Source organism: Podarcis erhardii (genome assembly GCF_964252035.2).
Source record: "Podarcis erhardii genome assembly, chromosome: 4".
NCBI lineage: Eukaryota > Metazoa > Chordata > Lepidosauria > Squamata > Lacertidae > Podarcis > Podarcis erhardii.
Genome location: NC_138508.1, coordinates 57,309,346 through 57,337,275, shown reverse-complemented (window position 1 = coordinate 57,337,275; position 27,930 = coordinate 57,309,346). Strand labels below are relative to the sequence as shown.

Below are 27,930 nucleotides of genomic sequence, written 5' to 3'. Positions count from 1 at the left end.
GGCGACTTCTCTCTCGCTGAGGGAGGCGAATGTCCTTCGCGAGCCCTTCCGTCGCCGGGGCTGCTGGCTCTCGCCCCTCCGGAGAGGGGATTCTTCTTCTTGCTCCTCGTGGGCCGGCGGGGGCGCGGAGGAGCCCGATGCCTTGAGGCGCGCGGGGAGGCGGGGAGGGATCCTGCTGCCCTGTGAGGAGGCTCCCCTCATTATGGTCAGTCATGGCTTGGCTGGCTTACTGGCTGGGCGAGCTGCAGCGCCTCTCGCTGCTCTCCTTGTTCGCGGCCGCCTTGACCGTGCTCGCCGTCTACCTGGTGCAGTGGGGCCTGGGCGCGCTGCGGCAAGGCGCCAGGAGGCAGACGGCGCCGGCGCCGGAGCACCTTCTGCCCCAGGACGAGGGTCCCCTCTTCGCCTGGCTGCTGTCTCTGAGCAGCTGGAGGAGCCAGTGGCAGAAAGCCTGGATAGCGGCGCTTAACCGGGAAGCCAAATCAAGGGAGGTAAGACCAAGCATTGAGGCGAGCTCTGCGCGGGTCCGTCTCCGGAGGGAGCTGGGCTCGCCATCCCATTCCCTGCAATTCCTTCTCACCTCGCTGGTCGCGATCTCGCCTCGCCAAACTGTGTCCTATAGACCTGCAACTCGGGAGGAGAGGACTTCGTGCACCTGAGGAAGCGCACCGTGGTCCAGAGAAGCTTCCGCCATCGTCATACTTTAGTTAGTCTTGGAAGGTGCCACAACAAAACTGCGCGCTGTTTTTGCTGCAAACAGACTACAGGGGGATACGCTAAGGCGCTCTGCAGTCTGAAATTGAGCAACGACAAATAATATTTACGGGGGGGGGCGGGGGCGGGCAGAGAACTTGCACTCAAGTCAAGGTGCCATGAGAATTGCACCGTAAAAGCTGCTCGATTCTTAAGTGTTGTGAGTTGCACTGGTTGCACTGATCCGAGAGCAGGCGATTTTTGTTGACCACACACTGGCAGGACCTTTCAGCTTTGCTTAGGGAGTAGACTTGGTTGATGTCAACAGAGGGTGATTGATAAGCGCCCAAGCATAAATGTATAGGGGCTGTATAGTTGCTTAAAATCAGTGAGACTTTATGTGGAATGATCAGTGTAATTTTGTTTAACCTGAAATCTAAAATCTAAAAAAAGGGATCTTTTCCTCCTTGCTACCAGACAACTATTTGCAAGTAGGTTATGTATAGACTCACTGGGTTTTCTTGAATTTCTGGAAAATGGAGCAATTCCTTCACTATTGTTTGTGATTTTGTTCACTTACCTTATCCCTTAAACTCCTATCCCAAGCGTTCATTCATTCAGCCTCCTTTTCTCCCACCTATGGGCATAGACATGATTTATTTTAAGGAGTGGACAGGCTTTTTGTTAGGGGAGACACAACTGAGTTATCTGTGATGAAATTGGTCAGTTAAATATTTTTTTATTTACTTACTTGATTTAGGGGCAGTTACAGATAGGTAGCCGTGTTGGTCTGCCATAGTCAAAACAAAACAAATTCCTTCCAGTAGCACCTTAAAGACCAACTAAGTCAGTTCTTGGTATGAGCTTTCGTGTGCATATCTGAAGAAGTGTGCATGCACACAAAAGCTCATACCAAGAACTGACTTAGTTGATCTTTAAGGTGCTACTGGAAGGAATTTGTTTTGTTTTGATTTAGGGGGGCAGCTGCCCCCCAGGAGCTCTCTTTATTATTATTGCTCTTATGTTTTTGTTTCATGAAATTTATATAAAATATAAATCAAAGTGGTTGTGCCGTGCATAGTCATCTAGCCCATTGGTCTGCAACTGGTAGGTCACGACCCGCTTGTGGATCATGGCCTGAGCCAAGGTGGATTGCAAAAGGAGCACTACCACCAGAGGCATACCTAGGGTCCCTTATTGGTGCCCGCCCCTGAAAAATCATTTTACTGCACCCTTTTGTGTGAAGGATGGCAACCTTATCCTAAATTTCAGTGCTTCGCCACACACATATATACGCTCCGTAGCCTGGTAGGTGATTTTTGCTCAAGTGCCCCCCAGGCCTGCAACCCCGATGAAGGCCAGATTCACCGACCCTTAGGCTTGCCTCTGATTAGCACCCTGCAATTATATGTATGGTAAAAGGTTAAGAAATTTGCGTCCCCAAATGCATGTTTGGTTTAAAACTGGGTCCTGGGTCAGGAAAGGTTAATGATACCTGACCTAGCACGTTGCTTGTCTGTGTTCCATTAGATCTTAATAACTTTAAATCAAAAACAAAAAAACCCTGCAAACTGAACTGTAAATTGTGAGGGGGTCAAAGGCTAGGAAGCAAGCACACTGTAGGAAAGCTGATAGGAAAGTAACAATGCCTTGCATCCGTACATCCTTTCCAAGAAAGCAACTGCATCCTTTTTCTTTTGATGAGTTCACTGCCTGGCAGTGCAATGTGTTTTTACTCTCTCACTGAGCCGTCCAACTCAAAACAATGCTGTCATCAGGAAGCCAGTGAAACTCTGATTTGCTTCTTCTGCTTCATCACAGACTCGAGAAGAATGTTAATGTAACAACTGAGCATACGCAACATATAATAAGCAGTTTGTAGTTAAATGTGACTCCATTGCTAACGTTGCAAGTTCGAGAGATTACACACACACACACACACACACACACACACACACACAGGCTTGAAATCCTAAATTTTTAGCAATGCAGATGACTACTAAATTCTCCATCTTTCCATGAAGGGGTGTGCTAGCTTTATTTATTTTACTTATTTGTTACTTGACAAATGTGAACAGGTCATTAAAATCACATCATACATGACTGAAAGTACAAAAGAGAAAGGTAAATGTACCCAGTCTTAAGTGACCATGACTCTTTTTTAAAAAAATGTTTTTATTAAAGATTTGGGGGGGGGGTTACAAAAGTTCATACAGTGTCTCTGCTTACAGTTCATAGAGTCCTTCCTACAAATCAGTTAAAATTTTTTTGCACATTTTAAAATCTTGTGAATTGTCATAAGCCAGTGGAGCAGCAGTAGCTTGAGTGCAGGACCAAGAACAGAAAGTCTCAGCTGTTCAGCAACCTTTCCATTGGCCACAGTTTGAGAACATCTGCAGTAGAGCTTTCAGCACTGCTTAAAGTTTACTTGTGTTCAACAGTTGTATTCCTTTCCCCTGCCAATGATTGACCAATTATATTTCTATGCCACTTTTCATTCAAATGAATCCCAAAGCTGCTTATAAATAACAATTCAATAATAGAACATCACAAATACAGCATGAATCAACCAGCAAAACAATTATAAATGATCAATCAAACAATTGCGATCTATAAAACACTATTAACAAAACTACTAAAAAAAGCTAAACATCACAATTACAACAAAAATCATATTATAGGATCCAAAAAGTACTTCAGCCATCATAATCTATAAAACAATAATAACAACAGTAACAAAATAGCAACCAAAAATAAGCTAAGCACAGTTGAATTCATGCACACATTCTCCTTACCCCATGACTCAAGCTTTCATGTATACTATAATGAACTGAAAGTATGAGCATGTAGTTTACCCCCCCCCCACACCAGCTACAGCTGGTAATGTCAGTTTAATAATATTTGTGTATATGACTCTCTAACAGAACAAAAAACACATTGTGTTTTGCGTAGTACTTGAACCTCAGAAAACACAAATAAGGAACTGGGGCTATTCACCCCAATTTCATACTTGGGCCACCCCAAATCATGCAATTGCATTTCCAGGAGATTGCCTTGTATGAGACAACCCAAGCACTGTATCTTGTTCACTGCCGTTTTGTGTAAACTACTGGCAATTGTTGTTGCATGCCTAGCATTCTTGATAATATTTGTAGAAATGAATAAGGAATTGGAGGCTGTACCCCACAATAATATTTGAGCAAACCCTAATCATACACAGACACAACCCTAAGAGTGTCCTCAATGAGATGCAACATCCTACAAGATTGCCTTGGGCGAACTAGAATCTGTTGGCCTTAGCCCCTAATTTGCAATTATACAAATAATACTGGCCTACCCTAAAGAGTCATTAGGAAGACTGGGGGAGTTAATGTGAATCCTTTGAACACTCTAAAGTGCTGTATAATGCTAAGTAACTTGTTGGTAAAATTACTCTGTTTAGTATTGTCAGTATGGGGTGGACATGGACTGCTCACAGGGGTTAGTTCTTAAAACTAAACTTATGTCCACCACAGTATTAAGTAGCCATTACTTGGTTTCTGTTTATACTGAAGTAATAATTAGGTGACACAATTAGGTGACGATCTTGTATCCACATGATTTATGGCACACATTACTAAGCAAGATAAATATAAGTTGCTTTTTGGCTCTTCTAATATAAGCAGTTGAGCTTCTCAGGCACCTAATTCAGATGAAATCAAGGAGCTGTTATGGCAAGCATATTTGCATACTTAATTGTCAAATATTTCTTCCTAAATTTAGTCCTAGGACTTGGAATTTAGCTGAACATCCAGCTGTTTGGGGTTCTTTGGAATCTGTGAACTTCAATAATAACATATACTCTGAAACCCATGCCAAACAGGGAACTGAGAACATCAGAGCCTGCTGGATCAGGCCAATGGCCCATCTAGTCTAGCGTCCTGTTCTCACCATGTTCATCCAGATGACTGTGGGAAACTCTCAAGGAGGACTTGAGCTCAAGAGCATTCTTCCTTCCTGTGGTTTCCAGCAACTGGAACTCAGAAGCATTTCTGCCTTGGGCTATGGAAACTATTTCAAATAAATGTTACTTTTCTCCCCCAGGACTCCCGCTTGTTTACATTTGAAGAACATGCAGCTCCTCAGCCTCTAGAGCTTGTGGTACAACGTGTTGTAAGTGTGGTAAAGTCTGCTGATGAAAAGGTGAGCTTGCTTGATCTGATAGTTCCTTACTTTGTGGGTCTCTTGTCTCGTTTTCCCATCCCCACCAAAATGTATGCATTTGAATATCTGAACTCTAGATCTGGGTCAAGGACAATTTTAAAATGATACATATCAGTCAGTGTAACAATATGTTATTTTCTTTATTGGACTGCACACCCTATCTTTGTCTGTCTGTCTCTGATTGCCTTTTTCTTTTATGATCATTAATATACACAAATAAAGTGGTCTGTACTAAAAATGCAGTATGCCCCTATGCAACTGGTTAATAACTTGCCCTCTTAGAAACTGCATTCCATAAAATATAAGCTATACAAATATAAAGACCAGGAATGGATATATAATTGTAAGGGCTGCATTTTGTTTTTCTAAGAAGCATATGCATAGTGTTTTAGCATCTGATGTTGGAATAGAAGCCCTGTGAATACACAGAAAGCCCTAGTTAGAATCTGAAATAATAAAAGCATTACATTTTAAGAACTCTGTCTTTGTTAGTAATATCCCAACCGACTTGGTTGTCAGGCTCCTGATGTGGTTGGCAAACTACATAGTGTTTAATTTAACTGGTACTACAAAAAAATTTTAGGACTGCTTTTTTGCAAGGCTGTTCTCACTGGAGTGTATCTGAAATCACTCCAGTGGAGAAAATTATTCACAAATCAGGCACAAGTATGCTAGGAATTGACATACCAGTGTCTCCATGAGAAGCAAACACAAGCACAAGTCCTTCTGGCTTCAAAATCTTTGAGTAAGTTGCAGAAGTACTCCTGTGAGCAAAGGTAATAATATCAAAACAGGAGTAGGATCAAGGGTTCAATTTAATCTCCTGTAAACAAGCCTAGTCTGAGGTATGCCTTCATCTTGTAGGCTGGCCTTTCTGGATGGAGTTACACTTTTATCTCTCTGTTCCTGCTGTTCTTAGCTTAAGGCACACCCTGAACAAAGTTCACATAATATTGTCTGTAATTTCCAACTGTTGTGAACTGTGGGAGTGGCACTCTGCAGACTTTCACTTCATTGTTAAATACATGCTTTTCTCTAGCAGTGGGTGTGTCCTCTCAGTCACGTGCCTGTGAATATTGATAACAGAAAATCATACAGTAGCAATAATCCTCTTTTATAAATTTCTTGCTATGGCCAGGATTAGCTTATATTGACAAATGCAATGTGAAGACTTCTTCAGTAACAGCCTGAAGTAGCATAACTATTCATACACGCTGTGCCTTGTTAACCGATTTCTTTGTTGGAATACTTTACTGCTGATGAATAGCTACCTAGCACTAGTGAAATTAAGGAGATGTGGGCCTGATCAGTACAAGGAAGAAAGATCACTAGAGCTGTCTTCAGGCATTTTGCTAGCTAACTCTTTCCTCAACAGGAGTGAACAATTGATCAGAACAGGGGCAGCCCCTTGTCACTGTCTCATCACTGCCTGTTAACATAAACACACTTGTCAAATGCCCAATGAGTACTTTAGAGACCTGGTTATGCTGTTTGATACATATATATTGAGCCCTCTCCCTGAGTTCCTTTCAGTAGATTCTACTCTAGACCCTAAAAGAGTATAGACCACTTAATTTGCCACCTGAAAACATCACTGCTGGGGAAAATTGTAAGTGTTGCAGCTTTAGGAACCATAGTGACAATTTAAGGCATAAATCCCGTGTATGCTTACCTGGGAATAAGACCTACTGAGCCTAAAAGATTTCTTTAAGCTGATAAATAATGCCAGTGGAATCACAGTAAAGGGCTCCCTGCTTGCTGTTATGGTGTCTGTCCTGAGAGTATTGTATGAGTTGGCTGTTGAGTGGAGAGTTGGATATTTGCGGTCTTTTCTTTTTTGTAGCAAAATACAACGATTATAAGGACTAGTAATGTAACAATATCACTATGCCAAGAAGTATGTGTTTATAGTTTTCACTAACTATCAATACCATTCTGGTTACAGGTAGGTAGCTTTGTTGGTCTGCCATAGTCAAATTTTTTTAAAAAAATAATTCTTCCAGTAGCACCTTAGAGACCAACTAAGTTTGTTATTGGTATGAGCTTTTGTGTGCATGCATAGACACTCTTCTATCAATACAGTCTTTCCCAATTTGCTACTTGTGATGTTTCTAACAAAAAGTTTGGCTAAATTGTGCATCATGCTGGTAAATAAACAACCTTTTCCATGTTAGCCATGTAAAATTTGCACAGATCTCTTAATGACAGGATTAATGACTAGGGTTATGCTACTCTGCTTTTGAAAGTTAGCAGACAAGAAATAGTTAATAGGAATTGCAAGGCAAACCTGTTCTTGGGAAAGAGAATAGCTTGAGAAAGAGAAATATGTGCTTCTAATAGCCTTCGCCATTATTATTTGCAAAGGTTGTGGGAAAGGAATCTGGGGCAGGGAGAAAATGTTGTACTCTTGCAGGTAAGCCTAGAGGCGAATCGTGGTGGTTCATTGGTCTGGTCTTCAGCAGAAGCCAGACTAATAATGGTAATAAGAAAGCGTCTTCTTAATTTTGTCTGACCATCCTGAGCTAACCTTCACAAATCTCTCTGTGGCTGAAAAGCAAGCAAGTTAAATAATATATTTGTGTATTCTAATAGGATGTTGAAAATCTGCCAGGCACATGAATTTGCATTAGAGGCTGATTGTATTAATAACTAAACTTAGAGCCACAAACAGTAAGGGCATGATTTACAAATTTTAAAAATATTGATTTCAGTTAAATGGCATGGCGGAGAAAAAAGTGAGGGGGTTCTGCTTCTGCCTGTGTAAAGGGTCCCCCCCCCCCTAATGAAGCAGAGCAACTGGTCTGTTAAAAGCATGTTGCAGAAAATAACTGAGCTAGTTCCCTAACTTAATATATCTTCCTGTTAAATTTCATTTTCTGGTTATTTCATTTGACATCCCTTGTCTCCCCCCGCAAACACATACATTCAAAATTCCATAGAAAGTTGAGTGTGTCAGTTTTGGAGGAGATGAAAATGAAATGGGTGGGGAGAGAGTAGGAACTGACCTGCTGAAGCCCCAAACAGCTTGTATCCTGGTTGTGGGGGCAACTCCCTGAACAATCCAGCGCAGTTTCAGGAGGGAGGGAAGAAAAAACGCCCACCTCTTCCCTTTCCCTAGAAACTTCCTCATTCTCCAATACAGTGCAAGGCAGGGTGGAGTGATTGGACTCAGGGCTAGCTCTACATAGCAACGTAGGAGGGAAAGGTGTCAGGAATGTGGGAAAGGGGGAAAAAAACCCTTTACTTCTCTCTCTCCGCTCCCCTACAAATCCCAAATACTTGCTGGAACATTGAATGCTCTTGTCAGCAGCTGGGCATATAATGCACCATTTTGAGTTGCAGGTCCTCACTTCTTTGTTCTATTTCTGTCTTTAGAGGAATATAATTTTGGTTCTAAAATTAGACTTTTTGATACAATGGACAGTATTATATGCCAGTTGTATTCACCTGAGGAGGTGGGGGAGAGGCCTCCTTTAATTTTAGACTACATGTGTTGCCACAATGAAAGCTTGAACTCTACTGTCAGTGACAGTCAATTACATAAATGCACATAATAGTGTCCTATATAAATGTGTGTATGCAGTGTCTCTAAAGCCAAGTTTTACTTTTATTCCAGGTGGTCTCTTGTAATGTAATTGGAAATGCCTTTCATTTTATTGTCAGTATGCCCAATCCTTCTTCTGTTTCTTCATCTGTTACTTCGGAATGTCAGTCTTACAGTGTAAAACTGTCTCCACTTCATTTGCAGGTAATTTGTTTTGCTAAATTTTACCTATAGTTTTATTTATTTCTATTATTAGGTTAGCCCAGATAGTCTAGTAAGTGGAACTTTTGAAAAGTCCTCCGCGGGTTTAATATTGACTGCATTTGAAGAATTCTGCTAACCATGGTTTAGATGTGTAGGCTCAACCATTCCTCCCCCCCTTGCATGCAAAGCTTAAGTCATTACTTTCTTATTGAATCAAACCATAGTTTGCCAGTACATCTGAACTTAATAGCTGTAGTTTGACTGAACCCTCAGAATCAGGATTCTAACTATAAACAGATATGGAGACATTATGAAATGTTGTGTCCCTAATATGCAGTTAGTGACTGCTATGGCTCAGCTTTTAGCAAGCGTGAATTATAAATGATGGCAGGTTAAATTGATCTGATTGTTTATGGTTATCAATGAATTGTGTGGGTGACTGGGCTCCCTTTGTGGCTATGGAAGGCAAAAAAATAAAAATAAAAAATCTACAAGCACAAAATATTCAGATTCTGACAATGGGAAATTCCCAGTACTTGCTTGATGAATTGCAACCATTGTGAATTGCTGGAAGAACTAGTAGAATTAGGGTACAAGATCTGTTAATGGGCAAAACTAAAATGGTAATGATATCATATTTACAGCTGAAACTTTCAATGAAATCCAAAGAGGAAGACATTCAGGTCAAGTGGTCTTTCATCTGGACCTCAGAAACAAACACTGAAATTAAGCCTACTAAAGTACAGGAGGTAAGTCTGTTAGCATTTGCTTGTGTCTAGCATGATTTCCATCAAAACTACACGTTAAATTAATGATAATGTTTGCAGTAGCTTATACAAATTTGATTCTAACTTTTTAAATATCACTAATACCTTGATCTGACACCTAGAAGGACTTTCTTCCAAGGCAGATTACTTAGGAGCAGGATGTTTAGCTGCAATCCATGGCGTACTGGCTTGGAAGCATGGCTCTTTGAAATGATTCAAATTAAATGTTTAGGTGTCAGTTTTGCATGAGTAATTATAAGCCACTGCTTCCAATGCTTACCTTTAATAATAGTCTACAGATATTTTAATATTTGCCACACAGAGAACAGTGATTAACTCCACACACCCAACGAGACTTCTTTTACATTCCCCACCCCCTTTGAGGATTAGTTTCCTGCCCCACACACCAAGCCTGGAAGACTTAAAAGCACTTTGTGGTGCAACAAAAAGGGCCGCTGTTTGCCCAAAGTTGTGTACTGGGGGGAGGTTATGGATGGCCTTCTCCTCCTACAAGGGTTTTTTTAAAGCTCTCTCTTCTAAAAGTCAAGGTTGTTTTTTTTTTTTTAATAATATTTATTAAGAATTTCCAATTATAACAATATAAAAAAAACAAAACATCCAAATTTAAGATCTTATTTTCCATAACATCTTTCCAGGACTTCCCCTCCCCTCCCCCTCTTGTATTCCAATTCTTACAAATAAATTCAGCAATTTATTATCCCAAATTTTAACCTTATTATCATTAGCCCAATTTAAAAATATTTTCCCATCTCCTAAGATCGACCTATTCCCTTCCGCGCGTTCCCCCCTTTAATATACATAATAGATTAAAATATAATAAAATAAAATATGATTTTGATTTTACAGCCTTTGGATTCCAAATCCCTCCCCCTTTTCCTGGTTGCGTTTCCCGTATTGATCAACATCTGATGTCTTCCTGGAGTTCCCACATTTATTTAAACCATAGTCCTTTACCAGTCTTCTTTAATTTTAAATGTCCAATCTTGGAAGGAGTCTATCTCAAAAAGGCCCATTTTTTCCATCCAGATTTTTATATACTTGGGAGTAAAACTCCAATTTTATTTCTTAAACCTTTCAAATCTGGATTTCCCAAATGTTCCCACTTCCAACTTTGTCCAATTCTTATTATTCTTGTTGTTCTTGTTAGTCTCTCTCCTTTTTCTTTTCCTGTTTTCCTGCACAAATGTTCTAATTCCAAAAGCTTCTAAATTCCACTGCAGAGGCTCTGTTATTCAGGAACGAAACATGATGCCAAGTCCCTTCTATTTTCAATAGATAAGTCTATTGTCTATTTTAGCGTGTAAACCTCTGTAGTCAAAATAATGTTCCATTTCTGCAGTTTCCCAGGAGATAAAAAGTTCTGTCAAATTCGATGCCAACAACTTGTAATATCCCTCGGCTCCTCTAGGTGGATTATAATAACTCAGTTCCCTTCCAAATCACGTCCACCAGTCAAAGTAACTTTATTATTCCTTGTTTTAAACATTTTGTATCCAATTTGTAACAAATATAACCGGCAAAGTCCTCGTAACAAAGTTCTCATTGTTGTTCTTCTGCTTTGACAGCTCTTTGACAGCTGTCAAAACCTCTCCTTGTCATCTCCCAGCGCTCTCACTAAAACGCTCCCAGGTTCCGGGGGGGGGGGTTGCTTTTTGAATAAATTCCACTTTTCTCCTCCAGCTCAATCTTATAATTTTCCATCGCGAAATTTCATAACTTTATTAAAATAAGGTTGCGCTCAATCTTAGATGTTAAGTCCTTTACTTTAGCTCCTCTACAACAGGGGGGGGGCTGACTTCCTTTTTATGCCTCCCCCGCTCATTCCGAATTCTTTAAAAAATTTCTCGCCTTTTTTAATCCAAGTTCCGATTACTCACGGGTTATGCTTTTAAGTCCAAATTTCCAATGGAAGAAGTCAGCGCTCTCCGTCGAATGGCATGCGGCTTCGCTCGGCAGGGGAAGCGGAGGACTCAAAGCACCCCCCCCCCGTCACCCGTTCCGCAGCCTTTAAAAAGGCTCCTTCGCGGGTCGGGGGGGGCTCAAAAGGTGCCAGCCGAGTCACCATGTCCATGGGTTTTAGCGCCCATGGTTTTTAAGGGTCCCCGCGTCGCCGGCGCGGTAGGACCCAGCCCCTACCGAGCAGGCTCCCTCCGGAGCTCGGAGGGAGTCCGCCATTCGGCGATGGCGCCAACCCGGAAGTCCTAAAAGTCAAGGTTGAAAGGCCCCACCTGAGTGGCAGCATTTATGAGGGTCATGCAACTAAAATATCAGATAGGAGGCAGGATTGGATTTAGCTGCTGTGTCTCCCGCTGAATATTCAGAACTAGAAAAGGGGCACTAAAGCAAATACTGGTATTTAAGTTGTTGCAGCGCAACTTTTAGGGGTAAGAATAAGGAGGCTAGCAGAGGGGTGTACATGACTGAAGTATTGAAGAACAGTGTGTGTTCAAAGGGTGTTGACAACATGCATACATGACCTGTATCATACACTGGTCTTAGCTAAAGGTGATATTCTGTTGGTCCTGTGTCTTAGTCATTATCCACAGCTAAATGTTGCACATGGATCAGCATCTGCACAAACTAACTGCTTTTTTAAAATAATGCAGAGAATTGTCAAGGTTGTTCTGAGTAAATAATGACTTTTCCTTAAATAGTCATAATGCAGCATTATGACCGCAGACCCTTCTTGGTGAGCAGTGTGGATCAGCAATTTTATTAATGACTTGTGGGGCCTTGCCAGGAAGTAAGCCAATCAGTGTGATCTCTTGCTTGGATCTTGGCTGTTTTAGACTTGGCTTTTGACAAAGTTGCTCTAATTGAGTGCATCATGGCTTTACCATCTGCTTTGACTATTTCTCTTTGCTGTAAGTAAGAGCATAGGAAAGGAGCTTATGTCTACACATATTTCCATTTTCCTGATGCAACTTAAGCCCAGAGAAGTGGAGCAAAAATCTGTTTTTTTCAGTACAGTGCATGTAGAGCAATATAGCTGTGGTGTCTTTCGAAAGTGAACCAAGCTTCTGAATTTTACAAGCAGTGCAATGTATCAACGTATTCTTCCTTTTTTAGGACCAGACAGCTGGGGCATGTGCGGTATCAGAAACACTTAAAGGTCTGCTGCGGTATCTCATAAATTCAGCATCTCCCTCTGTGATTCTGAGTACAAAACATACAGATGTAAAGGCATTGCAGGTATTTATCTATTTTTATTTTAAAGTCTGTTTTTATTTGTCACTGCTGTGCCTCCATCTTCATTAGTGCTGTGGTAAGTTATGACTCAGGGCTTTGGCTAAATCTATTTGTCAATTCACACATATGTATGACTGTTGGAAGTTAATTGATGTGAACATAAATTGCTTGGAGTTTATCTAAAACAATCTTATTTGTTTTGCTTCCTTTTAATAGAATGTACAAAAAACAGGTGTTGTGCCTCAGGGCACCAGTCCTCCTAAACCTCCAAGGGCTCATGAACTAAAACTACTGATGAAAAACATCAAAGCTACACTGACCAATCAAAGCATTGCAGGTAAATAACTTGGTTTTACTTTCCTTTGTCCCCATATTATAATCTCTTAATTCTGCAAAAATAACAAGCAGTGGTCACAAATTATATCCCATAATTGCAGAGAAAGGCTTGGGCTTTGCCTCAGGGATACATGACTGGTTGAGATTTGGTTTATTCTTTTTCCTCTCTGAAGCTTCAGGATTTTGTATGTAGGGTGGAGAACTCTCACAAGGAGGCACATCGTATGGCAAGCTAACACCTCAAACAAATTGCTTTCTTTTCTTTTGAGTTGCAGTTCCATGTGTGGACTCCAGGCCCTTAGGAGACATTTCTCAACACTCCTGCCAAAATAAAATTCCCAGAGTTGCTTCTGAGGTTAGGAAAGAACTTGCCTTGCACTCTGAACACTGGGTGGCCCATACCCCACTGGGAAGCACCCCAGAGAGATGTGATCTTTCTCTTTCATGTAGAGTGCACTCTTCATTGATCTCTGTAATATGGGCCTTCTATAATAATACTTCTTAAAAATATTATTTTTAACTTCAGTACAGAAAAATATTTCTCTCCAGCCATCCGTTTTCATACCTTACATTGCTCATATGTTGCTTCGCCGATGACAGTATTTTAATAACTGAAACACTTTCTTCTGTTGTATTAACTAGAAGTTCCTTACACAACTCAAAACATCAGAACAGCCAAAAGGTATAGGTGGCATTACATTATGTGTGCTGTGAACTGTGCAGCATGTTTACGAGAAGCTGACTTAAAAACTTGCCCATCAGGTTTTGTAAGCTTCTACAAGTCTATGCTTGCTTGTTTCCCTAACTTCAGGGCAGGCCAGAGTTAAGGGCAGAGCTCTTCACCTTGCCTTTGCATACTGTTTTTAACTGAGTGTTACCCCTACTTTCCAAATCTTGGCCGAATTTGGATGATAATTGATCTTGGAGCAGTATAGTCTTTGACGGTCTTTCTTTTGTTGTGATTTGAATCATGGTTTGGTTGTATTTTTCCTAAGGAAGCCCTAGATGATTGGCTAATAGGATCTTTGAGTCTCCTGAGCAGCTTTCAAACATTAAAACAGTTTTTTTTAGCATACATCTATAATTGCATTTCTGGCTACTAAGGGCTTGAATCAAAAGGGAAATGGAGGATTTTGTTTTGAAAATAACCTGTATTTTCCATTGTGCACACAGAACATTCTCCTGCCCAAAAATGGAATGATTAAGCTTCTGCTCACAGGAACCTTCCCGAGTTCCTAACTTCATTCTTGTAACTTTGCTTCTGCTTTGTTGTCATGTAGATAACAGACCTTGCACTGCTAGCCATGTTGGTACAGGTTATACTTCTCACACAACTCCCAAAGGGTTTCTTGGATGAGGTCTCTTGCCAGTAGTTCACTCAAATGTGAAAAGCATAAAGAGGTACCTTAAGCAATTCTCACTTGAAACAAACTCCTCATCTTTTGCCTTCATTGCAGGTGGCATTAGCCCAATATGTATAATCCAGCTCAATGACCCTTTGCAGAAGTTTTCAAGCTCTGCAGCCAATAGTCCCATGGACTTCTCTTGGAAAGATGAATTCATCTTGTAAGTTCTGATTTTAATAACACTATAATAAGCACAGTGGAAAATGTTATACCTTCTATTATCCTCCAGATGTCACTATGGGGCAGGGGGAAATCCTATCTGCTAAGCATTCATAAGTTATCATGATATTTCCTAAATATTCTAGTGCCAATGCCTGGGGACAGGGCGGGGGAAGTTTTAGTTGCTGTTTGTTTTAAACAAACATGGGTGGCGCTTGGGTTGTCCAGTGAATAAAGATTAAATGAGAGAGGTTGTATTTTCTTAATTGTTAGCAGCTTAATACATTTTCAGTATTGCTGAAGACAGTACAGTGGTCTTACCAAATAAGTTCTTTTTTTACTTTTTGGTAAATTTGATATACTGCAATAAGTAAGGTGTGTGGAGAGGTAAGTTTTTTATTTTTCTTGCAAGGTTCTTTTACCTTTTAGCAGACAGGAATTCACCTTGTGAAACTTTCCAGGATGTGGATAGGCTGTAGTCAATAATCTATATTGCAAAATATGAAACTATATGACAGTCTGAACAATTTTCTAAAATGCTTGTTTTTTTCTGTTCACAGTGAATTAAATGCCAAATCAAAAGAACTGCAAGTAAAGATTGTAGAAAAAGGGGGACTGGATAGTAAGTATTGCAGATAAATTCATTTTATGTGTCTAATCTTTTATTTCTGCAACAACAATCTAATAGGATGCTGATCTACTAGTGGATTCATGTACAGATAGATTTCAATGCATTTCTTTTCTTTTCAATGCAGGTGGTTTCTCAGCTGTGGCTGCTGTACCTTTGGACTTGTTCAGGAGACAGCCTTCTGGACACAAAGGTTTTGCACTGAACAGTCAGCTTGGCAGTAGTAGCTCTACTGTAGGATCCGTTACTGCAGAGGTAGAATTTTAAGTTTATAAGCTGGTTTCTCGAACTAGTTTTTTCCTCCTGACCCAACCAGTTTTAATCAGCTCCCAACTTCTTGCTTTCAGGCAGCTTTTGAAAATGAATGGCTTTCCCTGAAATATGACTCAGGTGTATACTCAATTTGCATAATTTGGTGCTTTGGAAACATTTCATAGGATCATAGAATTATTGAGTTGGAAGGGACCACAAGGGTCCTCTAGTCCAACACAGTTTATAAATTCTTTTAGTAAATGGAAGATATGTATACCATGCAAAGTAGCTAACAATAATGCAAAAAGTACTCTTTTTATGCACATGATTTCCAAAAATCAGTGGGACTATGGTCATACATTGCAGGTTTTTCTTTTACATTTGGCCTATAAAAATTTTTAGCACCAATTTGTCGCTACTGAACTGTCCTTAATTGAATTTTTAAATCCTATTTTTCTTCTTTAGTTCTTATACATAGAACCTTCAGAGTCTAGAACCTTGCAAGTTCCCCCCAAGATTCCTGTTGCAAAAGTAGAGAAAGATCGAACTGTGATGCCCTGTGGGACTGTGATCACTACTGTTACTGCTGTGAAAGCCAAGCCTTTAATAGAAGGGAGACCATCTATTCTGCATTCAGGTGAAAGAATAGAACACAACTTTGGATTGCTCCCAAAGCTTGACTTTAAAAAAAAAGCAATTCTTTGGTACATTTTTAAGATGTATGGAAGGCAGGTAATAAATTATCTAATTATCTGTGGCTCTGGTACATGATGATGTCACACAAGGTTGGTTCCTGTACCAGTATAGCCTGGTACTGAGTTCTGCAAATAGCTGCATGAGTTCAAAAATTCATACACTTTATCATCTAGCCAATTACTTTAGGTACATATGCCAGCATGTGTAAATACTGAAATATTGTTGAAAACAAGGAATTAATTTGGAAAAAGAGTGCAGCTTTTTTCATACCCTTTCAGGAGGTGATGGGTACAAGGAGTAAAAATTTTAAAAATGTTGTTAGAAGCTGCTACCATAAGAATTTCCATAAGGTTTATTTTTCTTAATTTTTGTGCATGGGTAGCTTCGCCAAGTATTACCAAGTTGGTACAACTGGTGCTGTTGTACTGGGGGCCGCAGTGCAGGGGGCACTAAATGAATGCTGCATAATGGAGCAAGAGAAGCGGGAGGAACACCAAATTTTGGAGTCACACAGGGAGCAGCTGAAATTTGAGCCCAAATTCCACCACTGACCAAGCACTTACCCTTATACTTAAGAGATGCATTTTGAACAGTCCTTGGAAATGAATGAGAAGTTAGAAATGTATTGGTGACCAGATGAAAGGCAGGCTGCCATCAGGGGACTTGGAAACTTAAAGACATCTGCAATACATTCGCGCGCGCGTGTGTGTGTGTGTGTGTGTGTTAGCTATATTGTAGCACAGACAAGAAAACAGAGCAGGTCTGCAGCATGTGTTCAACTTTAGAATCATTTGTTTTCTTTAGTCCTGAGACTATATTCACACACACACACACACACACACACACACACACACACACTCGATTGAATGTCCAAGTAATAAAATCCTATTGCAGCAATGAAGATGATGGATTGTTACTTTTACTAATTTATGAGACGTCTGTTTAAAATCTGCCATGCCAGTCCTTCAGCCTGCAAGTGGAGATATCTACTATGCATGAATTATAAATTTACTATAGCATAAAAGGCATCTGTGCAATGTACCGGTAATTCTAGGCTCACTTACATAATAAGTGTGAATTTTTTACAGTGAGAAAATGCTAACACTAGCTGACTGGCTTGAATCACAATAAAATTAATCTGGCTTGCAGTTTTCACAAATTGTCAAGAATGTCCAGTTCTGTGCTTATTGAACTTGTGTCCTGCTTTTGCATCCATGACCTAATGAGGTAGCTTTTAAAATGTGCCGAAAATATATAGAAACTCCAAAAATGAAGACCAGAATGGTTAAAGCGCTGGTCTGTGAGCCTTTCCAATATACGTACCTGTTTCATTCAGCAAGACTGTTATCAGGTTTGGTGAAAGGATTTTGGAAGGGAGAAATGTCATGGGAGGGAAGAATTAAAAATGCACTTCCTAGTGTTTAGACTCGATCTGGAAATCCCCAGAGCTGTTTTTAAGGGTTTGGGGTTTTTTTGTTTTTTTAAGTTGCCAGTAGATTGAATCATGGAACTTGCATGTCTTGCCTAGTAGAGCTTTATTAAGGAATATATTTTGAAATATGCAGATGAGAAAATAACTGATACTCTGTGTATTAGATTCACCAATCCGAAGTCCTGTTAGAACGAAGGTGATTGAAAAGGATTTGTCTGTTCAGGCAATCCATTGCCGGAATACTTCTTCAGTAAGCAAGGCTTTATCATCATCAGATACAGGTAAGTTATGGCTAAGAGAACTGGGCTATGGTTGTAAGGCAGCTCTTTACCTGATGCATCATCATGTAAACCTTATGTCTTGTTTTACTTGTGCAAGGGCTCACAGAGACCTTTAAAAATATTAACATGTAAAAATATAGCATTAAGTTTAAGACACAACTCAAGGGTCGGAGCTGAATTATTATTATTCTTATTTATTAAATTTCTATATCACCCCTCATCCGAGTACCACAGGGTGGTTTACAATATAAAAACACAAAAATACATAACATAGTAACAAACAAAAACAATACCCTCCCTCCCCGTTTAAAAGGCCATAGACTGGCTAATTAAACAAAGGCCTGGGAGAAGAGGAATGTTTCTGCCTGGCACTAGAAAAATGTAAGAAAGGTGCCAGGTGAGCCTGCCTGGGGAGAGTATTGCACAGGCAGGGAGCCACTACAGAAAAGGCCTGTTCTCGTGTTGCTGCCCTCCATATCTTTCACAGAGGGGGGCACACGAAGAAGGGCCTCTGATGATGATTGCAGGTTTCGGGCTGGTTCATATGGGGAGAGGCAGTCCTTGAGGAATTGCAGTCCTGAGCCGTTTAAGGCTTTATAGGTTGAAACCAGCATTTCAGTGGAGTGCACTGGAAAAAATATTGGTAAATCAAGGCTTGGTTTACATAAATAACTGGCTTTCTACTAGATTCCTGCTTTGATTCTTTGTGTCTTCAGTTGTTGCCTGCATCTTGCAACTTGTCTGCATCTTGTCATTCTCTTAATCACGTTCTTTTCAGAGCTGCTGGTGCTGAATGGCACAGATCCTGTGGCTGAGGTAGCTATTCGGCAACTAAGTGAATCTGCGAAGCAAAAACTCAAGTCTCCCAGGAAGAAAAGCACGATCATAATATCAGGGGTGTCAAAGGTAAGATCAGTCAGCATCCCCTGAACCCCACCCTTTATGTAATTCCCCCCCGCTCCTAGAATTTACTTTAAAAACTAAATAAATTTCTTGCTCAAAAGGGCAGAATAACCAAAAAATCCCCCAAGGGTTTGGACATGTCTAGAACAGCTCCTCGGTCCCTATACATTTTTCATAACCAGTATAATCTCTGCATCTCTTTTGTTTTACTGTTCCAGACTAATTTATCTCAGGATACTGAAGCTGCACTCATGATGGACTATGCGGCAGCCATGGATGGCTCCTATAAGCAAGATGAGTCTTCCAGTGTAGAAGGGTCTCTTGCACAGTCTCCTTCCAATGAAAAACTCTCACTGTATGTATCCCAAACAATACCTGCCCATGAAGATCCCCAGGAAAACAGCCATGATGCCTGGACTTTAGATGACAGTAGCGAGCAATGGCAGAGCAATGCACTACTAGACCAAGACTGTGATAAGATGTCTGGGAGCTCCATAAGCATCTCGGAACCTGGAACTGTGAAGAAATCCAAAGGTAATGTGATTTCTCTTGGAGCTTTTTTAAAAAATAAAATAAAATTATGAGCACACTTTTTAAGCAGTTTCATTACCTTTCCATAATTAATTCTAAATATGTAAACTTGTTTAAGAACACCATCTTCTCCCCTATTCTAGTTAATATGTCTGCATTTACTCATCTCTCTGCCTTAGTAAATGGGTGCTGCACCTCATTCAAAAGCAGTACCCTTGAGAAAGTACAGTTTTGGCAAAAAGTATCTACATAAAAGGGCTTCTAAAGAATGATGTACTCGGCTCTATATTTATTGTTTGTTTTATATCATTTTATTTATGAAACATATATCCTGTCCTTCCTTCCAAAGCAGGCCAGGACAGCAACGTGTTTAGACTTGAACAAATCTTTTTATGAGTTTTCTATAATTGCAAGAATTGCAATGAGCAATTCTTGTAAACGTCCACATATAGTGGTGCCCCGCAAGACGAACGCCTCGCAAGGCGGAAAACTCGCTAGACGAAAGAGTTTTCCGTTTTGGAGGTGCTTCGCAAAACGAATTTCCTATGGGCTTGCTTCGCAAGACGAAAATGTCTTGCGAGTTCCTGCGGGTTTTTTTCCCTCCCCCCCCCTTTTTCTAAGCCGCTTATCCGCTAAGCCGCTAAAAGCCGCTAAACCGCTAATAGCGCTAATCCGCTAATCCGTCAATGGGCTTGCTTCGCAAGACGAAAAAACCGCTAGACGAAGAGAATCGCGGAACAGATTCTTTTCGTCTTGCGAGGCACCACTGTATTACCTTAGTTTCCGTTGTACTTCAATAATTCATTCATGTTATACCATCTTTCTTTTTCTTACTTAAAAAAACCCAGCTTTAATATATCCTAAATAAAGGTGTTCAAGCACTTTAATAAGAGCTGTTGCACACTACACCATTAGTAAGCACATCATGTGTACTCGTGCAGTGTGCTGGCAGCATACCCTGTAACATGAGAGGTGGCTATATGTTCTCTCTTTTTAAAATTATGTGCAATCTATGAATACATACTACAGTGGTACCTTGGGTTAAGAACTTCATTCGTTCTGGAGGTCCGTTCTTAACCTGAAACTGTTCTTAACCTGAGGTACCACTTTAGCTTACAGGGCCTCCCGCTGCTGCCGAACCATTTCTGTTCTCATCCTGAAGCAAAGTTTGTAACCCGAGGTACTATTTCTGGGTTAGCGGAGTCTGTAACCTGTAGCGTCTGTAACCCGAGGTACCACTGTACTGTCAGCAAAACTAACTACAGTTCCCCCCAATGCATACAGACAACCCAAGGCAAGTCCTGTGACACTTTAATTGAAATTGGTGAGTTTGTACAACTTGGTATGTGAAGCAGCTCTAGGAGCACCACATGCAAAAGGATGACTTCTTATATGCAGTGCTTTTTTTCTTTAAAATTGTTTAGGGGTACACTCATTTTGACTGAAGAATATCACTATTTTATAGTTCAAATTGGGAAAAATAAATAAATAGACAAAAGTACAAAGATTCACAAAATGTTTAGGGGTATGTGTACCCCTGCGTCCTCCCAGGAAAAAGCACTGGTTATATGAATTCTAAATTTGGTAGAAAAAAATTGCGTGTCAGTGGGTGCTCTTTAAAAATGCAATAGTGTGACAGCCTTACAGTGTGGGTGGTGGTTCTTTTTAATCTTAGTTTGAGAAGTTCAAGAGCAGGGATTTTTAAAAAATGGAAAACTAGGGTGTTTTTATATATATATATAAGGAAGACATATATGTAAAACACAACTTCAGTTTCTCAGCCAATATAACTTGGAACTTGCATATTTTGAATCTTCATTATATTTACCTCCTTACCTATATTTCTGACTCCAAATTTCTTACCTATTCTCTTTGTAAACATAAGTGGACCACTATGCCAACCAGAATTAATTGCCTCCACAGTAAGTTATCTGTCTTGATGTTTTTGAGAGTGTGTAGCTTCACTGTGAGACACTTAATATAACTTGAATAACCTTTTACTTTAAAAAGAAAACCAAACCAAGAACATTTCATCTGTTTCTTTTATGGCTATACTGATTACACCTCCGAAAGGTGTCTGTAGACATAACCATTCATATAGGTTGTAGCTCTAGCTTAGTTGGTACACCTGTTAGTCTGTGTGAATGAATTTTCCTTAAGACAACTGGAGAAATTGTCGTTCTTCTGCTTGCTGCTTTTGCCCTCTTCCCCTAAAGTCCTTCCTCCCTGCCAGCTAGGCTCAGGTATCAGGAGTAGGCCCAGCCAGAAGAAAAGCTTCTGTGAAAAATAGTTGCAGACAGAAGGCAGTGAGTGGGGAGAGAATTCAGCACCCTTTGCCTGCATGTTCCTTTGGTGCTTTAGATCTCACCCACTCTCTGCAGAAGTGATTGGGGCAGAAGAGAGCTGCATTAGAAGACAAAAGGACTGTCACATGTCATTTCAAGTCACTTGCAAAGCACTTGTCATTCTGAGCTGCAATGCACAGAATCTAGTCCATTTGGAGCTAGAATTCATTAACTGTGGAAATATAATGCTCATGCTTGGAGGTGCTGTGAAAGAGAACATTTTCTCTCAAAGCCAAGCTCTTTGTAACGTGTTACAAACTTAGTTCTTGTATCAAGAGTACAAAAGAGGGGTGTACGTGCATAGTAATAGCCACTTCCCCCATTTTAAACAAATAAAACTAAAAAGGAATTGGCCTCCTGCATGTACTTTGAAAAGGAAGTGGTTGTTTGCATATGTGTGTGTATGCCTTCATGTCTACTGCAATAAGAGAATATTTTGTACTCCGCAAATTTTAGTATCCAAAGAAGCCCAAAAGTCATTCTGCACTACAGATGTGAAGGCTCCTCCTGCTGGATAGGACCATTTCTCATTGTGCTCACAGAACCTTTCTTTGCATGACTTGGCTTCCTTGAATATACCCTTTACGCATTTGTAGTCAGTACTTAATTTATGAGCGGAGAGGTGCTTATTCCTGAGCTTGCTGGATGCTATGCCCTTTGCCATGAAAGCTCTTCTTTCCAGTCCCAGATGTGTTTGGCTTGGTTGTGATTGGTTCGCACTGAGGAGAAAGTACCCTGCTCTGCACGATCCATGCTCTATAACCCTGACAAGTGGGATAGATACGTTTTTTTAAATAGTAGGTGGTGGAAGTGCATGGCAGCTGTTCCTCCCACAAACCCACCTTACAGGAGATTATACTTTCTTGTTGCCTGGAATGAGCTGGCTGGATATTTTAACTGCAGGTGGCTTGATGGGACATCATATTGTACAACTTTAGCAAATGAAGCAGCTACTTTCTATACCACGAATGGGTGCCACAGACAACAGCAGGCATTGTGTGTGTGCATGCATAGCTGGGCTCCTGTGCTGCATGCTGGCTCTAAGCATTGCAGCATTTGTTTGAGTAGTCAGTTACCTGGTACCGGGTAGAGTGGGCAGCTAGTGTTGAGGTGTCGTGTGCCACGTGAGGGGTGTGTGCCATGTGGTTTGCCCTTTGCCCCTTAAATTTGCCATCTACACTCAAGTGCATTGGAGGGGAAGGCAGGTGCATCAACCTGTCCTTTGCCTGAGACAGCAAAATGTATTTGGCCAGTCATGCCAAAAACTTAAATCCCAGCAGCACAGAGTAAACCCTGTTGTTGCCTAGGAATCTATAAAGTGAGATTGCTAGATATGATACAACAAAGAGGCTTTTAACATCATGCGACTTATTTGTCTGCAGGTTCCCCCAAATGAAAGGTGGTAGCATAATCATTTGCTTTGTTTTAAGACCTCTAAAGCTAATGACCCCCGATGTTCAGGTTCTTAGTGCTATTGATCAGTACTACGGATGGGAAACTGCACCAATACTTGCATTGTAGTTGGAGGGAAAGGGGGAAGGAGGAGTATAAACTGATTTTCTGAAGCCTGACCAATCAGGGGGCTTATAAAAACTAGTGTTGTCACCTGCCTAGTCTGAAACTGGATTGACCATTTATTTACTTCTCTAATTCTAATAGCATGCATTTTGGTAAAAATTATTGCACATAGTTAACATGAATCAACATGTGCAAAACAAGCAATTGCTTTGAAGGAAGCTGTCCTCTGAGGTGGCAGTTGTAAACTATGCTAGACTGGGGCCGTAAATCTCCCTGGCTCTTAATAGTGTGGAATAACCTGTTTGCAAAATTTAGCATTAACACACTAAGCCAAAGGAATCATTCATTTGGAATCGTAGCTTCATTTTGTGCTGGTTACATACCCGCTTAGCCTCTTTGCACAATCCCATACAATAAAAATAATGCAACTTTCAACATATCATTGCACTGATTCATTTTCCACACTCATCTTATACTTACTTTCTATACCTGAAGGATTAAATACATTATAGAAATAAAATAAACCTGAAAATTTCATTTCTTGAAAGTAGCTATGGACACTTATGCCAGATACCCTGACCTTTTTAAAAAAAGCAGTTGGTAAAATTGCTATCAAATGTTTTGCTGACTTCATAAATCAGAGTAAATAAAGCATCAGTTCCATTTCTCTATAATAGCCATCCAGCCCTAAGCAGCTGTACAAGTAAGAGTGGGTCTTGTTTTGTGGTTTAATATGTATCATTGTAGCTTGTCACTAGGGGAATGATCCCACTAAAGCTAAGCACTCTGAACTCTTAATATCATAAGGAGGGTGAAGAACTTTAATTCTCCCATCTGAGCCTTGAAGTTGAATGTCAGGAAGACTAGGCTTATTGGTGATACCCAACTAAGATGTACTTGGAGAAGACACACTGAAAATCAATGGAATTTATTTTCAGTCCATTTATTTCAGTGGGTCTGATTTTGAGTATGACTTAGTTGGATATCACTGTCTGTCTCTAAACAACTTAACTGAGGCTCCTTGCTATACAGAGTGCTTTTCTTTGACTGCCCTGGCTTTTCTACTTACCTATAGTTGTATAAAAGTTATATTGGCATGAAGTGATTTAAATGTGTATACTTCTCCATAAGGACGCGGGTGGCGCTGTGGGTAAAACCTCAGCACCTAGGACTTGCCGATCGCATGGTCGGCGGTTCGAATCCCCACGGCGGGGTGAGCTCCTGTCATTCGGTCCCAACTCCTGCCCACCTAGCAGTTCGAAAGCACCCTTAAGTGCAAGTTGATAAATAGGTATCGCTTTATAGCGGGAAGGTAAACAGTGTTTCCGTGTGCTGCTCTGGTGCCGGTTCGCCAGAGCAGCTTCGTCATGCTGGCCACGTGACCCGGAAGTGTCTGCGGACAGCGCTGGCTGTCCAATACTCTAGAGGCTCCCGGCTTCTAGAGTGAGATGAGTGCACAACCCTAGAGTCTGTCAAGACTGGCCCGTACGGGCAGGAGTACCTTTACCTTTACCTTAACTTCTCCATAAGCCTTTCTAATAAGTGTACACCTTCTAATATATACTTTTATGGAAAATAAAAGGCTTGATTCCCTTATTCTCAGGGATGATCCTAAAGTGATACAGCTGAATTCTTACACTGTACATAATTGTCAGACAAACCGCTACCAAAATATTTGGGGTTGTTTAGTCGCTTAGTCGTGTCCGACTCTTCGTGACCCCATGGACCAGAGCACGCCAGGCACTCCTGTCTTCCACTGGCTCCTGCAGTTTGGTCAAACTCATGCTGGTAGCTTCGAGAACACTGTCCAACCATCTCATCCTCTGTCGTCCCCTTCTCCTTGTGCCCTCAATCTTTCCCAACATCAGGGTCTTTTCCAGGGAGTCTTCTCATGAGGTGGTCAAAGTATTGGAGCCTCAGCTTCAAGATCTGTCCTTCCAGTGAGCACTCAGGGCTGATTTCCTTCAGAATGGATAGGTTTGATCTTCTTGCAGTCCATGGGACTCTCAAGAGTCTCCTCCAGCACCATAATTCAAAAGCATCAATTCTTCAGCAATCAGCCTTCTTTATGGTCCAGCTCTCACTTCCATACATCACTACTGGGAAAACCATAGCTTTAAATATAGGGACCTTTGTTGCCAAGGTGATGTCTCTGCAATATTTGGGGTAGTTTCCAGTAATGATGTAGTGTTAGCAGTGTGAGCTATGAACAAGCTCTCCAGATTCCATATAGACCCTGAGCTATGACTAAATGGCAATACGAAAACCACCATATTGGCTTCAGCTCCCTCCCCTGAGAGAATAGTGACTCGCCTCATAGGGTTGTTGTGGAGGAATGAAATAAATTACCGTAAATACTCAGAGCTACATAAATGCCAAGTACTACTACTGGTATTCTAGCACATCTACTAAAATATATAATTAGGACTATGGTTTCTGCTTCTGTTTTTAAAAAAGAAAGTCAATGACTAAAAAAGAAAAGAGAAATTGGATTGAAAGTGGGGCAGGTGCTTTGCTTAGGGAGTGTTACTATTTCAGATAAAGGCTACTTAATACAGAAATTGCATCCTACTAAAATGTTTCACATCTTCCCTATTGCAGGTGGGCTATTAAAAAAGAGTGCAAAGCTGTTTTTCCTCCGACGGCACCATCAAAAAGACCCAGGAATGAGCCAGTCACATAATGACCTCATCTACCTAGAGCAACCCACATCGGACGGTACTCGAAAAAAGGGGGGGACTTTAACACGCATTTTGAACAAGAAAATTCTCTTCAAGAGCAAGAGCAAGAGCAAACTGAATGGCACATCAGTTGAACCGTATGCATAGAGCCTAGTACATGCCAAATGTATATGACCTGCACATGAGCAACTGTTTACAGAAATATAAACTATTATATGCTTACTGAGATTCACTAATGCTGTGGTCCATGGAACAGGCTGGGCAGCAAAGCAGGGACATGGTATTGGTAGAAGACTTATGGCTATTTTTACATTGCAAAGACTAAGGCCTTAGTCCTAACCATACTTACTTGGAAGTAAGCGCATTGAAATCAGCGGGCCTTAGTCCAAAAACACTTCTTTTTAGATATCAGGCCTAAAATACAGTACCAGGGAGCTATAGTGGACAATTGTCTGCATGAATGTATGTTAATAGTGGCATATCATGGTTCCGTTTTAAAGAAAAAGCAATGAAGAGTAGCAATACAAATTTTAAACAGGGTATCGAGCTGTAGAAGTGGAAAGAGCAAAGAAATCCTGATCCAGATGTTCTGAAGTGGAATACATGCATTTGCAATGCAATCCTGTATATAATTACTCAGAAGCATTTCCTGCAGTATGCAGAGGAGCTTAATCCCAGGTGTAGAAAATTGCAGCCTCAGAATGTTACTGGAAGGAAAAATGAGATGCTGAATGGGGTAGCCTGATAGAATAATAATAATTGCTAAAGCTGTGTAAATTAGACTTGCTTTTGATAGATAGAAGTCATACAAACTTGTAATTTATGCAATTATTATGACTCTTAATTTTAATATTATGTGCATATACTATGAAAAAACTCTTTTATTTTTAAGATGGTATGCTGATGAATGACTTAAAACTTATCTGTTATCCTTTGAGAGATCTGCATTGCCAGTGCAGCACTGTAGTTCGGGGAGCCCACCATTTGTTAGACAAATGTACCCCATCATAACAAAAGTAATGAATGACAATACAGTATGTTTAGTCTTTTTTCTTTCTCATTCCCATTTTGGAACTAAATACACACATTGAAGGATGTATGTATTTCAGTATTGAAATAGTTTGCTGTTTAAAATATCAACAAGGCTGGGGAAACCTTTACTGATTGGTAGACAAGAGAAACATAATACATGTGTATAGCTTTAAACTGACATTCGTATTATATATATTTTTTACTGAAATTGTAAACGTTAGCCTATTTTAATAATTCTGACTTCATTGGGACTTACTTTGGAACAGGTGGCTTGATTGAAGTAAACAATCAACCCTTGTTAACTTTTATTCAGGTGAAACCTATACCAATACCACTGCTGCTTATAACCACTGAATCAAGAGAGATCATTGGGATAAGGGATACTGTTTCTGATATATGCATTAGTGATTTACATAAGTTATACAGTGGTGCCCCGCAAGACGAACGCCTCGCAAGACGGAAAACCCGCTAGACGAAAGGGTTTTCCGTTTTGGAGGCGCTTCGCAAAACGAATTTCCCTATGGGCTTGCTTCGCAAGACGAAAATGTCTTGCAAGTTCCTGCGGGTTTTTTTCCCTTAATCCCCCCTTTTCCTAAGCCGTTAAGCTGCTTATCAGCTGATCCGCTGATAAGCCGCTTAACAGCTGATCGCTAAAAGCCGCTAAACCGCTAATAGCGCTAATCCGCTAAGATGTCAGTGGGCTTGCTTCGCAAGACGAAAAAACCAGTATACGAAGAGACTCGCGGAATGGATTAATTTCTTCTTGTGAGGCACCACTGTAATGATGGTTTGGATGCAGCATTCTAAAGGCCAATATTCAAAAGGAGGCTGTTGAGGTGAAGCAACAGTTTCCAGTATGCTGGGCAAATGCTAGCTTCTAATATGAAAGCTTATTATAGATGGACTGTTAAAGAGTATTAACTTATAAAAATGAAATATTTGTGTATAAGCACCATGTGATCCTAGTTAACGCTTTCTTGGAGGTAAGGCCCATTTCATAATGGATGGGGCTTGCTTCCATGTAAATGAATTTAGGATGGATTGAAAATGCGTTCAGTTATGCTTTTGCTTTATTGTATAGCTTGACGATGGCACATAAGTGGAATGAAATG

General features: G+C 40.5%; 1 protein-coding gene across 1 annotated transcript; it reads left to right on the top strand.

Annotated features, from left to right (window-relative positions):
* The first annotated feature begins 114 nt into the window (after positions 1-114).
* Positions 115-26,835, top strand: C2CD2 (C2 calcium dependent domain containing 2). Its single transcript, XM_081858948.1, has 14 exons — positions 115-488; positions 4,774-4,872; positions 8,510-8,641; positions 9,286-9,390; positions 12,499-12,621; positions 12,835-12,955; positions 14,412-14,520; positions 15,080-15,141; positions 15,275-15,402; positions 15,865-16,036; positions 17,692-17,808; positions 18,587-18,714; positions 18,930-19,245; positions 25,707-26,835. The coding sequence occupies exons 1-14, from the start codon at positions 213-215 to the stop codon at positions 25,931-25,933; spliced, it is 2,115 nt and encodes a 704-aa protein (XP_081715074.1). The 5' UTR covers positions 115-212; the 3' UTR covers positions 25,934-26,835.
* Positions 26,836-27,930: the final 1,095 nt, after the last annotated feature.

Excerpts from the sequence above, each read along its gene's own strand:
- C2CD2 (XM_081858948.1), top strand. The coding sequence starts at position 213 with ATGGCTTGGCTGGCTTACTGGCTGGGCGAGCTGCAGCGCCTCTCGCTG. Across the intron at positions 4,873-8,509 it reads TAAAGTCTGCTGATGAAAAG|GTGGTCTCTTGTAATGTAAT; the intron begins GTGAGCTTGCTT and ends CTTTTATTCCAG. Across the intron at positions 12,622-12,834 it reads CAGATGTAAAGGCATTGCAG|AATGTACAAAAAACAGGTGT; the intron begins GTATTTATCTAT and ends TCCTTTTAATAG.